The sequence below is a fragment of the Sorex araneus genome, chromosome 4 (assembly GCF_027595985.1).
Source record: "Sorex araneus isolate mSorAra2 chromosome 4, mSorAra2.pri, whole genome shotgun sequence".
Taxonomy (NCBI): domain Eukaryota; kingdom Metazoa; phylum Chordata; class Mammalia; order Eulipotyphla; family Soricidae; genus Sorex; species Sorex araneus.
Window position 1 is genome coordinate 202,982,910 of NC_073305.1, and position 14,609 is coordinate 202,997,518.

Consider the following 14,609-nt stretch of genomic DNA (forward strand, 5'->3'; position numbering starts at 1 on the left):
GCAGGAGGAAGGCTCAGTTTGAATCAGGGTCCTGCTGTCGAGCTTAGGGGTCCACGTTGAAATGTCCTTTAGCTGCTGAAGGCCAGGAGCATCTCTGTGACCCCAGCTCGGTGCAGACCTCCATGAGGTGCCTCAGAACATCCACATATCCCCTGCTCCCCTCGCCCCAGATGCACGGGGCGGGGGGGGGGGGACCCAGTCCACCAACCTCCGCCGTTACACTGCCCCTTCATGCAGAGAAGCCAGCCTCCTGCACGCACAGTGACAAGAGCAGCAGAAGCCGGCCCAGGCCCTGTTCTGCAGCCTGAGAAGCCAGCCCGCTTCCCTGCCCCGAGCTGGCGCTGACCCCTCCGCTGGTGAGAAACGACACTGGCTCAGGCCACCACAACGGAGAAGCAGCTATGTGGGCCATCCAGGGTAATTTTTACTTTCTCTATTTTAGAAAGCAAATGTAAGCTTTATGTTTGGAAACAGTATTAGAAGGAACACAGAATCCCCCAACACTGGGGGGAAACTCATCCTGTTCAGCCCCAGCAGCCATAGCATCTAGACACACACACACGTGTGTGTGTGTGTGTGTGTGTGTGTGTGTGTGTGTGTGTGTGGTAGGGGAGAGGGGGTCCGCCCAGTCTCTTAGATACAAATTCCTTTTGCCCTTGTCATTTTGTGTTTGTAGCGATGGGGTTCGATTCCCCCGCCCCTCTTGGAGAGCCCAGCAAGCTATCGAGAATATCCCGCCCACACGGCAGAGCCTGGCAAGCTACCCGTGGCGTATTCGATATGCCAACAACAGTAACAACAAGTCTCATAATGGACACGTTCCTGGTGCCCGCTCGAGCAAACTGATGACCAATGGGACGACAGTGCTACAGTGCAGTTGCTACAGTGATGAGGTTGGTATACCCAGGGCAGAAAACAGGGTGCTGTCCCGGGCTGGGTTTAGTCATCGTGTCCTCAGATTTGTCCCCATTTCTGATCCTGCCCTCGGTGCTCAGGGCCGGACTGTGCGACAAAGGAACAGAGGCAATTAAGGTAATTGCTGTCCCTTCCCGCCTCCTCACGGCTTCCAGATGATTCTGATCTGGGCAGAATTCAAGTACCATGGCCACGAGTCAAGACACGGCCATTTCCAGGACATTAGCTTCCCGTGCAGCCGGGCCCCATCGTCAAGGGCAATGTGGAGAGGGGACAGCACCTTTGGGGACAGGGATTGCAGAAACAGGAAACTCTCCTCAGAGGCTTGAAGGCTCCCTCGATCGGTGTCTCAGTCCACCACAGGCTGCCGAGAGGCCTCGGTCTGGCCCCCCATGGAAGCCAAGACTCTCCGAGCTCGTCCCCTCACACCACTGCTAGACTTGGCCACACTGACGTGGCCGCCATGGACACACAGCGGCCACAGGCGCCTCCCCCCGGGGGGCTGCTCCTTACCGTCCAGCTCCTCCACAGAGATGTTGGCGAGCTGCTCGCTGTCGCTGCCGGCGGAGAGCGACCGGTTGAGGTAATTGCCCTTGTAGAGCAGGCCTGCGGTCACGTGGTGGAAGGGCATCTTCTCCCTGCGCGCCAGACAGAGACAAGAGGGGTGGGAGAGACAGACGTCAGCGTGCCTTCCTCCTCGCCTCCCTGAAAGGACCACCCCGCCTCAGGTGGCCACCGGCTGTTTTATAACAGCAAGAACATGCACCAAGGGAAAGCCAGAACTACCAGGGTCCCCTGGGTCTGCGTGTTCCCCAGAGATCTCGGACACTCCCTCCCCCGCCTTGACATTCCAATTCACTGCCCCGGTCCATGACGCATTGGGGCCGTATCGTCCCTGCAGACAGAGACACCCAGGGTCGCCACCCAACTGCCTCTCCATGTGGACAAGAATGCCTTTTACTCCCTGCCCGGTGCTCCTCCCCACACCTCTCAGGAAGGGCCCCTGGTCCAGCCCAGGGAGGCTGGGCTGTCCAGGGACTGGACGCCTTGGCTGGGATGTGCGGAGACCCGAGAGTTCACGTTCCCCCCAGCTCAGCACTCCCAAGGGGAGGGAGTATAGCCTTGAAGAGGGGCACGGGTGGGGGGTGCGAGCGTCTGCCCGCACTCCTGGTCGGTCACCCTGGCACTCTCAGGCCTGACCTGTTACCCATTGAGGGTGCCTCGCACAGCAAAGCGCCTTCAGCCCAGCCCCAGAAGTCTAAGGCCCTCGGCACAGAGACGGGCAGCACAGGCACGGAGGTCCCGGCACGACCCAGCAAGCCGTGGGGAGAAGGAACAGGCACACAGGGGGGAAAAGGCAGTAGCTAGAGAGGGGGTGCTCTGAGGTGGCTGGACCCGAGTGGGTGACTGGGCGTGTGCCCATCTGCTTCCACAAGGGGAAAGGGGACATGACCAGCTTCTGGGCAGGATTAAGGGATAGGTGGGGAGTCTGGGGTCAATTATAGAGTGGGGTGAAGTCCATCTATCTGGACACAGAACTTTGCTAGCTGAACTGGGCGGGGTTGGGGGGGATGTCCCCACTAGCATGGCGTCCGGGCGCAGGGTCCCTGCCAGTGTCCTATGGGACCGTGGTGGACCCACACTGCCCTCAGCACTGAGCTGCAATCTCCTGTGTAACAGGCTGTGAGCTGCAGGGAACTTGAGACCCCCAAACCGAGCTGTTCCGGAAATCTACTCAAGGAGTCGGTCCCACGAGGCAGGTAATCCCTGGGACAGCAGGCGACGGGCCCACAGGACTCCCACCCACCCCTACCCCTGTCTAGACTAGAACACACCTCAGCTGCTTCCTGAGAGATCACCCAGGAGATGCCCGAGAGTCAGCGGGCTCGGGAGAGGGTCAGGGCCACAGTGCCAGCTCTCCACAGCCCCTGCCACAAAGCAGCCCCGGCTCAGCGCCCGGCACTTCCACCCGGATGTCAAACTCTCGCTTCAAACTCAAGATGTCTAAAAATGAATTCATTACCGTCCCTGGAAAATAGGCCACACTTCCTGATTTCTCTATTTCTATCAAAGGTACTTTTCACTCATCCTAACAACTGGGACAGCGCTCACCAACGGGCCCCGAGAGTGAAGCAGACACTTGCCGAGCAAGAGCCAGCAGCCTCCACACCCCCGGGACACACGGGCCGGAGCTGTCCCAGAGCTGCCCCGGCCGACACAACGGACCTGCACTGGCCCATGGCTGGACATGACGCTGCTTCCAAAGAGCACCCGCTTCTCCCCGTCGAGGGTCCGTTCATTCTCCACCAGGATGAATCTACCTCCTCCCTCACCCTCACCCCATCGCTCCTTCCACTTACACCAGAACGCAAGCTCTTTCTCTGAAGACGCCCACCTCCTACCATCTCCTCTGAGCTCAGAGATGTTCGTCTCTCTCAGGCCAGTTTTGAAAGTGAAGATTTGGACCGACACCTCCCTCGTCTGAAGGCCGCCCTGATGTGGAAAGCTTCAAGACCTTCTTCCTGCCTGCAGCTGGGCCTGCTGGGCCGAGCTGGGACCTCAGTGCCTGTGCTGGCCATCGCTGCAGTGGGCCTTAGACCCCTGGCACTGGGCTGAAGGAGCCTTGCTTTCCTCCCAAAGGGCTTGTGCAGCTTCTCTGGGTGCAGAGAGGTATCCTCATTCTGCAGCAGGTCTGAGCGGCCCCGTCAGCCTCACCTGCTTGCCCTAAACATCCTTCCTAAGGTCGTTCCAGAAAAGACACACATGGCCGTGTGGCCTAGTTGGCAGCCCCATCAGGTGGTAAAAACGCTGGGGCAGCTCTTACCACCTTGCCACTCGCTGTGGAGTTTTCGGTATTTTGCAAATAGCTCCCTGTCCCTTCTCCCCTTTCACCTGGGGCTCTGGCTCCGGCACACACATTTTCCCGGCTGGAGTTACAAGGTTCTACTCCTACCCCAGCTCCTCGCTAGCTCCGCCACGGAATGTTAAATACTCTGCAGGGAAAGCTAGTCGCAAATGAATCCCACTCGACAGACCAACATAATTTGCTTCTGAAAAAAGCAGCTTACAAAATTAGGTACACATTCAGTTCGTCCCGTTTCTGCACCCAAAATGCTCCAAGTCTAGTGGGAGAGAAAACATGTGCAATTGAACCATCCATATAGATAAATAAAGTCATATTCAGGAAAGGAAGAGCATTATCACAAGTAAGCTAAAAACAGCTGCTGCAATTAAGGACTACATTTCACTCCAAGCCACATGGGGAAACCCAAGCTTTAAGCTTCTCTTTTTGGCTCAGGGATGAAAACATGCAAGTTTGATGGCAGAGACAGAACAGTTCTAAACTAAAACTTAGAGATGGATCCTTATAGGGAGGGAAATGAACAAAGACAACCTATGTGAGAATTTTCAAGGGTTAGATTTCTCATTGAGAAATACTAGTTAAGGGATAGTTAATCTTATAGGTCCTATCATGGTTTAGACTCAGAACCATCTGGTTAAAAACCATGCTAGCTTTAAATCCTAGCTCTTCCCTTATTTACCTTGTAAGTTACTTAACTCCCCAAGACTCTTTCTCCTCTCCTATAAAACTGGGCTTTTGATAGACACTGGGTAGTATTTCCATACATAGAAGAGGAGATAATATCTGAGAGGTACTGGACGTGGTGTGACTCACATTCTGAGCAAGTATCAGTATTTGCAAGATCTAGGGCAAACCAGGTCCTGAATGGATTCAGGAGGAGAAACACCAGCCAGAACTCAAGTGATCTGGTGGAGGGTAGGCTTCAGAGGGGAGCTGACTGGCTTTGCACACCACCATGCTGAGGGATCCTAAGCACCCTGGGATCCTGGTGAGATGAGGTGGTGAGTGGCATGAGCAGAGAGTTGGTTGTATCAGAAAAAAAAGGGGCTAGTAGATAGGATTGCACCAGAGCTAAAGAATATTCTATGGGAGCTGGAGAGATAGTACCTCGGGTAGGGCATTTGCACTGCATGCAGCCAACCTGGGTTTAATTCCTGATATTCCATATGGCCCCCAAACACCACCAGGAGTAATTCCTGAGTGCAGAGCCAAGAGTAACCTTTGAGCATCACCAGATGTATTCTCCCCCATCCCCCCCTCTGCAAACACACACACAAAAGAAAAGTCTACTTCCAGTGGGATTAGCTCGTGGTCACATCGACGACAAGGGGTCAAGAGGGTACAAACAGAAGAGGTGCTTCCTATTTTCAAGGTCAAGGACCTAGAACGTGCCTTGGCAGAGTAACAAATTTGAGTCTTCTCATACTGACTTTAAGACGATGCCTGCCTGGGAAGGTTCTGTTATATGTGGATCTGTCTGGATCCACACATTATTCTGGTGTGCCTGTGAAGGTGTTTCTAAATGGAATCAGACGGAGTCAAGCAGACCCCATATGCGCCACTTCCCAGCCAGTGGATCCTGAACAGGGCAGGGCAAAGCCTTTCTCTCTGCCTGACTGCCAGTCTTTCCCTGCCTTTGTCTCCGGGCTCAGCGTGGACTAACACAGGCAGCTCGGCTGACTCTCCAACTTGCTGCTACTGACTGGGGGACTTCTCAGCCTCCAAACCACGAGACAATTCCTTACAATAAACCCTTTCTCTACATCCACACACATAGTTTTCTCTGAATAATGTAGAAAGTGACCCCTGGTCTCTCTTCTATAGCACCAAAGACACAAGCACATTGATGTAGGCTCATATTATTATTATTATTATTATTATTATTATTATTATTATGGAAAAAGAATGTGCCAGAACATAATTCCAAAGGGTCTCAGAAGCAGTGATTTGTGATTTGAACACCATTTCTTGCTGGTTTTCAATGAGGTAAGAACAGGACCTGAGAAAAAGCTTTGGCATTTCATAGCAATTTATGCCATGATACTATCCTCTTTTTCATGTGCCTAGTCTACTTGATTTTTTACATTCTGCTTTTTTATTTTTGCAGTAATTCATTTTTATTTAAATAAATATAAATATTCAGTTTGCTATTTTAAAATTCAAAGTGCCATAAAAGGTTAGAAACTCCTCACAAATAGTTCAGGAAGCACTTTCTAAAGTACTTATTCAAGGGGCTGAAGCAACAGCACAGAGGGCAGGGCATTTGCCTTGCACGTGACCGACCCGGGTTCAATTCCCAGCATCCCATATGGTTTCTCGAGCACTGCCAGTTGTAACTACTGAGTGCAGAGCCAGGAGTAACCCCTGAGCATCTCCGGGTGTGACCAAAAAAGCTCAAATAAATAAATAAAGTACTTATTTAAGGGCTGGAGAAATAGGACAAAGGTTAAGGTGCTTTCCCTGCACATGGCCAACCATATTTCAATTTGTGATATCGTTTATGATCCCCTGAACCCCTTTAGGAGGAATCCCTGAGCACAGAGCTAGGAGTCAGCCCTGTGCACTGCAAGATATGGTTCAATCGCTTGCACTTCCCTTTCAATAAATAAAATACTTATTTAAGCTATAAGACTAGATGGTAATGAATTACAGAAAATAAAGACATTTTGGCAGGTCTCTGAAACTCTTTCAAAGAACTTGAGAGCTGTATAAAGTCTTGGATGGACTTTGGAAAGAAGGGACAAGGGTAGACGAAATTTGGGCTTCTGCAAGGTGCCTGCAGTGTGCATGAAATGAAATCCACTCAAATCTGACCAAGCTCCTGGCCTTCACCGGCCAGCAAGGGTCTAACACTGACCCTGAACTCTACAAGTTAAAGACCCTAGTGACCTCTTAGAAATGAAGGCATGCTAAAAGCAGGCCACTCCTGATACACCACCACTGGGTACTAAAAACACTCCCACAGAGTCTGTGTACGCCAGATTAGAATAGAATCCATGTATACTGGCATTTTGAATTCAAACTAAAAGGGTCAGACAGTAAAGGGATAAGAAGAGATTTTTACTCAAACATGAAAGCTTGTAACTGTATCTCATGTTGATTCAAATTTTTTTTTAATTTTTTTTTAAATAAGAGATTTTTATCTACCCCAATTCTCATTTAGTTCAGAGACCCATGGACCCTGGGAAATCACCAGCGTCGTGACTTTGGGCCTCACCTTTCTGACTGTTGGAAGCGTCTTTCAAAAGCAGCAAGGGAAGCATCCCACTGCCCTTTGCTTCTCTGTGAAGCCACAATCCCCTCCCTGTAGCTACCTCCCAGGATAAGACCTCCCAGGACGAAACATGGGTTGAAACAAAAATAAGGGCCCTGCACAAGATGGTATGATAAAGGGCCCTAGGATCGATGAGCTATGAGGATTACAGTCTTTCGTGAGTTGTTTTTGATTAAGGAGAAACTTTAGAAGTCCTCAGATACCCCCCCTAAAACTAATGTGTCCTCCTCAGAGTCCAGGAATTAAGTGATAAGGACAAGATGATCCCATCTGCAGCAAAGATGCACCAGGTACTGCCAGCTAGACACTGGCATCTGCCTATGCCCTTAGACAACAATTGTGTTCCCTTCCTTAGATCCTGCAGGGCACGCCAATTGGCAAACAGAGTTTGGCTAGAGCTCAAGTCAGACAGGGATGAGTAAGCAGAAAACACCGGGGGTCTGTATAAAAGTTCTGTGTCTTCAGAGGTGGAAGAGTTTTCAGAATGTAGAGCAAAGATCATATTTTGAACAATCCGATACGAAAATAATTTTGTTAGGTTTTGATTGTGAAACAGGAAAACAGGGCATCTAAATAAGAATGAAAATTCCTTAGGAAATATCAGCATAAGGTGAGAAAAGATCAAGTCAAAAGGAAGAAAGAATGATCTTTGCAGAACAGAGAACCTCCACATACGCAGAATGAAAATCTACAGAAGAGCAATAAGAAATATTTCTAACAATAGAGAATTCAGCAAATAACATGATACACCCACCACCCAGTCTGAACACAGGCTAATATTTACCTTAATTGATTTCAACCCTCTTTTAAAGAAACACATTAGATTCAAACCACGTCCATTGATTTTATCCCTCTACTTCTCTCCACACTAATAACTCTATTCTTGAGGTGAAATGTAGCCTTCCATCCATGCTTTTATTTTTTCTGGATTTGGATGTAATGATCTAGAATAAATTATAGCACTGTTGTGTGTGTCTTTAAATTTCCATAAATCATGACACACCATACATATGTTTTTTGAAACTTGCACATTTCATGCTATATTAGACTTTAGGAGTTTATCCAAATCCATACACATATATCTAGTTAATTCATTTTAACTGCTCCATGATTTTCATTTTATAAATACATTGAAGCTTATTTAATCTTTATCCAATGGACAGAAAAGTTTGCTGCAATGAGTCTCTTTATCACTGACTTATACAGAAATTTCTCTACTCATATGCCAAGATTAAAAAAAAAAACCTTAGCACCCAGGGGTTGGAGTGATATAGCACAGCAGGTAGGGCATTTGCCATGCACATGGCTGACCCGGGTTCGATTCCTAGCATCCCATATGGTCCCCTGAGCACCGCCAGGAAAAATTCCTGAGTGTAGAGCCAGGAGTGACCCCTATGCATCACCAGGTGTGACCCAAAAAGAAAAAAAAAACCCTTAACACCCAAAGTGGCTGGGTTAGCTATCTACTGCTACATAACAAATTACCCCTGAATTTCTAATATTGATACTCCCCAGTGACAAGAAAAAGTCCTTGGGCTGGGGAATACCAGCCCAAGTCTATGAGTTTGCAGTCAAGAGTGACTGTCATCAGCAATGACGTGGCAAACACCCTCACTTGGCTGTTCACAAAAAGGCCTCCTTTTGGGTCTTGCCACAGGACTACTCCAGTGTTCTGATGACAAGGCCACTGGCTTTCTCTGGGCAAAAGATAGTAGGAGTTTTAATGACTTGGTCTCATTACCTACAGTCATGTTCAGCCACATCCCAGTCATTAGATCAGCAACATCTACTGCTAAATGGGCCACTCCCATGAAAAGGGGAATTTAGCTGGGCTTTATAGAAGGAATCCACTTCTGTAAATTTGCTCTTCACCTTTGTTAACTTAGCACTTTTTCCCACTGTTTTGTTCTGTCACTTTATTGTTCTCCAATACTTGAATCCAATCTTTTAATTCCCACCTACACAGCAGTCATTATCATTGTTATGGTTGCATCATATAACCAATGTTTATCTAAGCTCTCCCACGCATTCGCCAATCTCTCTGCTCATTGTTGTTTCCTGCAGAGAATTTTTCCCTCTCTTAAGGAAGGGTCTTTAGAAATTCCTTCACTGGTGAGCTATTAATGAAAGGTTTTTTTTCACCCTTTGGGTAAAAAGTGTTCCAATTCCATTTGAATTATAGTTCAACTTGTTGAGAATTATGAATTGATTATTACCTTCATACACTGAAGAAAATTTATTGCTGATAAAATAAAGTCTACTTGTTCACTTATTAGTTATCATTCGGGATATTTCTAAGTATAATTTTCAGGTAGAGGCTCTCGGTTCCTTTGATATTCTGTTCCTTTGTAAACGACTGAGATATATGATGAGACTCCTCATTCAAGTACAATATATTTATTGGTTCATTCAACACACACTCATACTCCATCTGAATGCAAATGTTGAAAAGCTGATAAACATATTTTTCAAGCTATCTTGCCTTCAAACTAAGAATTTTGGATGTGAATTCATTTCAATATTCAAAAGCACTTGTACAAATGTTACTGTAGAAGTGAGATGAAAACGGTAGTGTGCCAGGTCTCAAAACAGTGTCTTGATTCATAGCTTGTACTTGTATCCATAATATCACTACTCCCACATGGCCATTTCCGAGCTATCAATATGATTTCACTGAACTGAAATTGGAAAGCTGTGTACATACTACTATCTAGCACTTTAGGGTACAAGTATAAGACTAAAGTCACAAAACTATGAATTATAATACAAGGTGATCGAATGACTAGGAAATGATGAGTTTTCTACTTTCATTCCACTTTCTTTTTTAATATAACTCAAATGAAAATTTATGCTTTGTTTCAGAAGATAAGTTTAGGGATGGGGAATATAGTACAGTAGGTAGGGTGCTTGCATTCGAATGACCCAGGTTCAATCCCCAACACCCCTGAGCACTACGGGGATCAGGAGTAATCCTAGAGTGCAGAGCCAAGAATAAGCCCTGAGCACTGCTGGGGAAAGGCCCTAACACCAAAAAAATCACACACACACAAAATAAATAAATAAATAAATAAACAGAATAGAAGTTTGTATTTCATTTATAATTCATTGAAGAGTGGCTACGTTAAAAATTCCTGAAAAAAATAACAACTGGTCTTCATAAGCTGGTATAAGCTGTTTCCAGAGTGCCAGAGGGAGGGAGGCCTTTCTCCTGAACTCTTCCAGCTGTTTCTATAGGAAAAGCCCAAGGAAACACAGCACATCCCTGCAACCACTCCCGCTGTCACCTCAGCAGCTTTCAGTTATGTAGCTAAAGTTAAGAGATAACAGCAAGAGCAGCAAAGGCATTGGGTCCAGGGATCACAGATTGAAGAGTCCATTCTCCAGGGTTGAAGAAAGTAGCAGGAGGAGATCCACGCCCATAGTGGTGGTCTGGATAAAAGGAGGCCTCAAGCTGGCTAATTCTGAATTATCTAGAAGTCACTCTGGAAATCTACCCAAAACGCACTTCTTTCTGCACTCAACCATTTTATAAGCATGGAACTCCCTGGATTAAATGTCCTCCTGTTCAGAATACCCAGTTCAGGGCTGGAGCAATAGCACACCGGGTAGGGCATTTGCCTTGCACGCGGCCGACCCGGTTCAATTCCCAGCATCCCATATGGTCCCCTAAGCACCACCAGGAGTAATTGCTGAGCACAGAGCCAGGAGTAACCCCTGTGCGTCTCCGGGTGTGACCCAAAAAGCAAAAACAAACAGAATACCCAGGTTCTTGAAATAAACCTCAGATGAAACATTATCTTAATGTCTTAAACATTTTGAAATTCTCCTATTTTTATCTCACCGCATATTACATGAGATAAAATAATTTTTCCTATAATTTTTATTTCTTTACTCTTTCACCTTGCCATGCATTATCTCAGAATATCGTGTCACATGAGCTCTACGTCTCCTTTTCACATCCCTGACTTCCTGAGGGTGCATGCAGTCTCCTGAGGTTGAGTCACCTTGGGGGGCAGGGGTATCAGAAGCATTCTCAGCGCGTGCTGCTTCCTGCCTCATGGGCAATTCGATCGGGGGTTGGGGGCTACACCTCCCTGAGGCATCGTTTGCAGTTCTGACTTGTCACTGGGGACTTTCTTCTGCAGTCTCTGCTCTGAGTAGGAACACACATCTTGTCAACCTTGCTGAGCAGGGCACAGGCTGCTCTGCTCCCCAGGTGGGGGCCGGAGAAGGAAGCAACCAGACCAAGGGTCCACTCCTGGCCCCTGCCTCCGGTGGGCCAGAGGCTGGACCTTTCATCCTTGAGGGATATGAAATCTCCCACCCGCGAGTATCTCTTGGGGTTTCCTATTCATCAGCAGCCCTGGCCTACACCACCCTCTCTGGGCTGTTTCCACTTCCTTCCTTTCACGGAAGGTCTATCTAGAAAACAAAGAGAGTCTCAGCAAGAAACTTCGGAAAAGGCAGATCAAGAGAGGAGACGCCTCACCTCTCTCTTTGGGCCTTCAGTCTTCTGCCAGGGCCCCTTGTGGCACAATCCGTGGGCAACTTGTGGCCAAGGACTGTGAAAATGCCACTTGAAGGATCAACGCCAGCATGCAGAACAGAAGTGGGGAGGGAAAGAATAGATTTGTAGACAAGCAAAGGCCAGCTTGCCTGGGTTAGGATGCAGCTGGCAATCCCGAGTCCAGCCAGGAAAGAGTCCGTGTGAGCTTCGTGGGGCCCATACTAACAGGACCAAATAGCCTCATGAAATGTTTCCTTGGAAAGAAGAAGAAAGGTTCCCTGAGCCCCCAGGTAGAAAACACAGGGCACCCACAAAGTAACAAAACGAGCTCTGCTTTACTCAGAGTGGGCATGAGGTGCTTGGCGGGTATCTGGAGGGTACTTAGTAAAGAGGCTTACACATTGAATTGTGGGAACAAATTCTAAAGTTAACGGAAGAGAAAAATTCTAATTTCAAAACAGCTCAAAACAAGAAGCATTGGGGCCGGAGCAATAGCACAGCAGGTAGGGCGTTTGCCTTGCACACGGCCGACCCGGGTTCGATTCCCAGCATCCCATATGGTCCCCCGAGCACTGCCAGGAGTAATTCCTGAGTGCAAAGCCAGAAGAAACCCTTGTGCATCACCAGGTGTGACCCAAAAAGAAAACTAAAAAAGAAGCATTACAATGAAGGCTATTTCATATTTGAAAAGGTCAAATCCAAAGTGATAATATTAGCCCACAAAATTCTTATATATTCTATATTACATCATTATAAAGAAAAAATGATTTAAATATAAAAATTAAATGCAGAAAACTTTAAAGATACTAAAAATTTAATATAGAAAAGTGTTTCAAAAAAGTGAAAAAAATTAATATAAAAAAGTGTTTCAAAAAAAGACCACTCAGTCTTCAACAAACTTGTACAACTATTAAGGGGAAAAAAAGGAAAAAGAAAAGCAAAGAGGATTCAAGTAAAGCAGACACTTTTCTATGAAGGCTACTCATTTCTGTGTATGTGTCCTTACTACCTGCAGACCTCTCTAACATACTTATCAACATAAGAAGACCACAAAGCAAACATCAGTAGTCATTCAAAACCAAGTCTAGCGCATTTGAATATCACTAGGGAAAGTGGTAATACTCAAGGTTTTAAAAGCTAAGTCTTACATATTTCCAGCTTTATTGAGATATATATATATAATTGACATATAGAATCATGTAAATTTAAGAGGAGCAAAGTATTAATTTAATACATTTATACATTCCAAAATGATCTCAACCACAGTGTGAGCAACCATCCCCATCACGTCACAAAATCACCATTTCTTCTTATGGTGAGAACATTTCAGATACACGCTTAGCAACTTGCAAGTCTCCAATACAATCTAATTAAGCTTTCATTATGATGCTATATATCAGTTCCCCAGAATTTATTCATTAAAATTGGAAATTTTAATATACTTTATGAAATAATTTCTAGATCAAACTTTAAGTTAAAATTAGGAGCCAGAGAGAAGTAAGACCTTGCGTGCAGCCTTGCCCTGTGGTTGATCCGGCTGCAAATCTCAGACACCTCAGCAAGGGCCCTTGCCTTGCACATAGCCAACCAGGGTTCAATCCCCAACACCACATTTAATCCCCTGAGCCCTGCCAGAAGTGATTCCTGAGCTCGAGCCAGGAGTAAGCTCTAAGCACTGCTGGGTATAGCTCCCAAACCAATCAAAACAAATCCCCGACACCACGTACAGTACTCCAAACATGTCAGGGCTCACTCCTGAGCACAAAGTCAGGAGTAAGCCCTGAACAATGCCAGGTGAGGCTACACCTCAAAGTAAATTAAAATCTTAATCCTGGATTATGTTAAAAATAATTCTTGGGGCTGGAGCGATAGCACAGTGGGTAGGGTGTTTGCCTTGCACGCAGCCAACCCGGGTTCGATTCCCAGCATCCCATATGGTCCCCCAAGCACCACCAGGGCTAATTCCTGAGTGCAGAGCCAGGAGTAACCCCTGAGCATCGCCGGGTGTGACCCAAAAAGCAATAATAATAATAATAATAATAATAATAATAATAAATGTATTTCTTTTAAAAAATAAATTAAAAAAATAATTCTTGGGGCTGGAGCAATAGCACAGTGGGTAGGGTGTTTGCTTTGCACACAGCTGACTCGGGTTTGATTTCCAGCATCCCATATGGTCCCCTGAGCACTGTCAGGGGTAATTCCTGAGTGCAGAGCTAGGAGTAACCCAAGAGCACCGCCAGGTGTGACCCAGAAAGCAAAATAATAATAATAATAATAATTCTTATTTTTAAAATGGGCTGCAAGAAAAGTACATTCAAATATAAAAGGTCTCATGACTACTAAAGAATAGAAAATCACTGTCACTGTCACAGTCATCTCGTTGCTCATCGATTTGCTTGAGTGGGCACCAGTAACGTCTCCATTTTGAGACTTGCTGTTAACTGTTTTTGGCATATCAAATATGCCACAGGTAGCTTGCCAGGCTCTGTCCTGTGGGCGAGATACTCTCGGTAGATTGCCGGGCTTTCCGAGAGGGACGGAGGAATCAAACCCGGGTCGGCCGTGTGCAAGGCAAACGCCCTGCTGCTGTGCTATCGCTCCAGCCCAAAGAATAAAAAATAAACTATAAAATAGGTTTATTTAAAAACAAATTTATAATGTTTTTAAATAATAAATTTAAATAAAAATAATAAAACAAATTAAGAAATACAAATTAATTCCTTAGAGTGTTCCTTAGAAACAAAAACAGTTAAATAGAAAAATCTTGGATGAGTTTATTAAAGAAAAGAAAATGCACCAGAAGATAGCATTCCTAAATGTGATAAGTCCATGTGCAACTCTAGACTCATAAATGTGAAAACTGCTTAAATGAATTATTTTCTCTCAAAATAAAGAAATTGGATTTTTATTGAATTCAATATGATTTAATATTATTCATGCTTATTGAAAATCCTGGCATAACACCTTGTTACATAATGATTTGAAGTTCTGGTTTTAGGATGGGTTTATTTCCATATTTTATTCTATGTCTGCCATAACCAAAATTA

The 14,609-nt window shown here is 46.0% G+C and overlaps 1 protein-coding gene across 4 annotated transcripts in view; it reads right to left on the bottom strand.

Moving 5' to 3' along the window:
- The window catches only part of CALN1 (calneuron 1), a 554,332-nt gene that overhangs the window by 370,463 nt on the left and 169,260 nt on the right, over positions 1-14,609 (bottom strand). For all 4 annotated transcript variants that reach the window (XM_055134277.1, XM_055134280.1, XM_055134281.1 and 1 more), the window contains one exon: positions 1,429-1,553. In XM_055134277.1, coding sequence (XP_054990252.1) covers positions 1,429-1,553 — 125 coding nt within the window. The remainder of the gene's footprint in view (positions 1-1,428; positions 1,554-14,609) is intronic.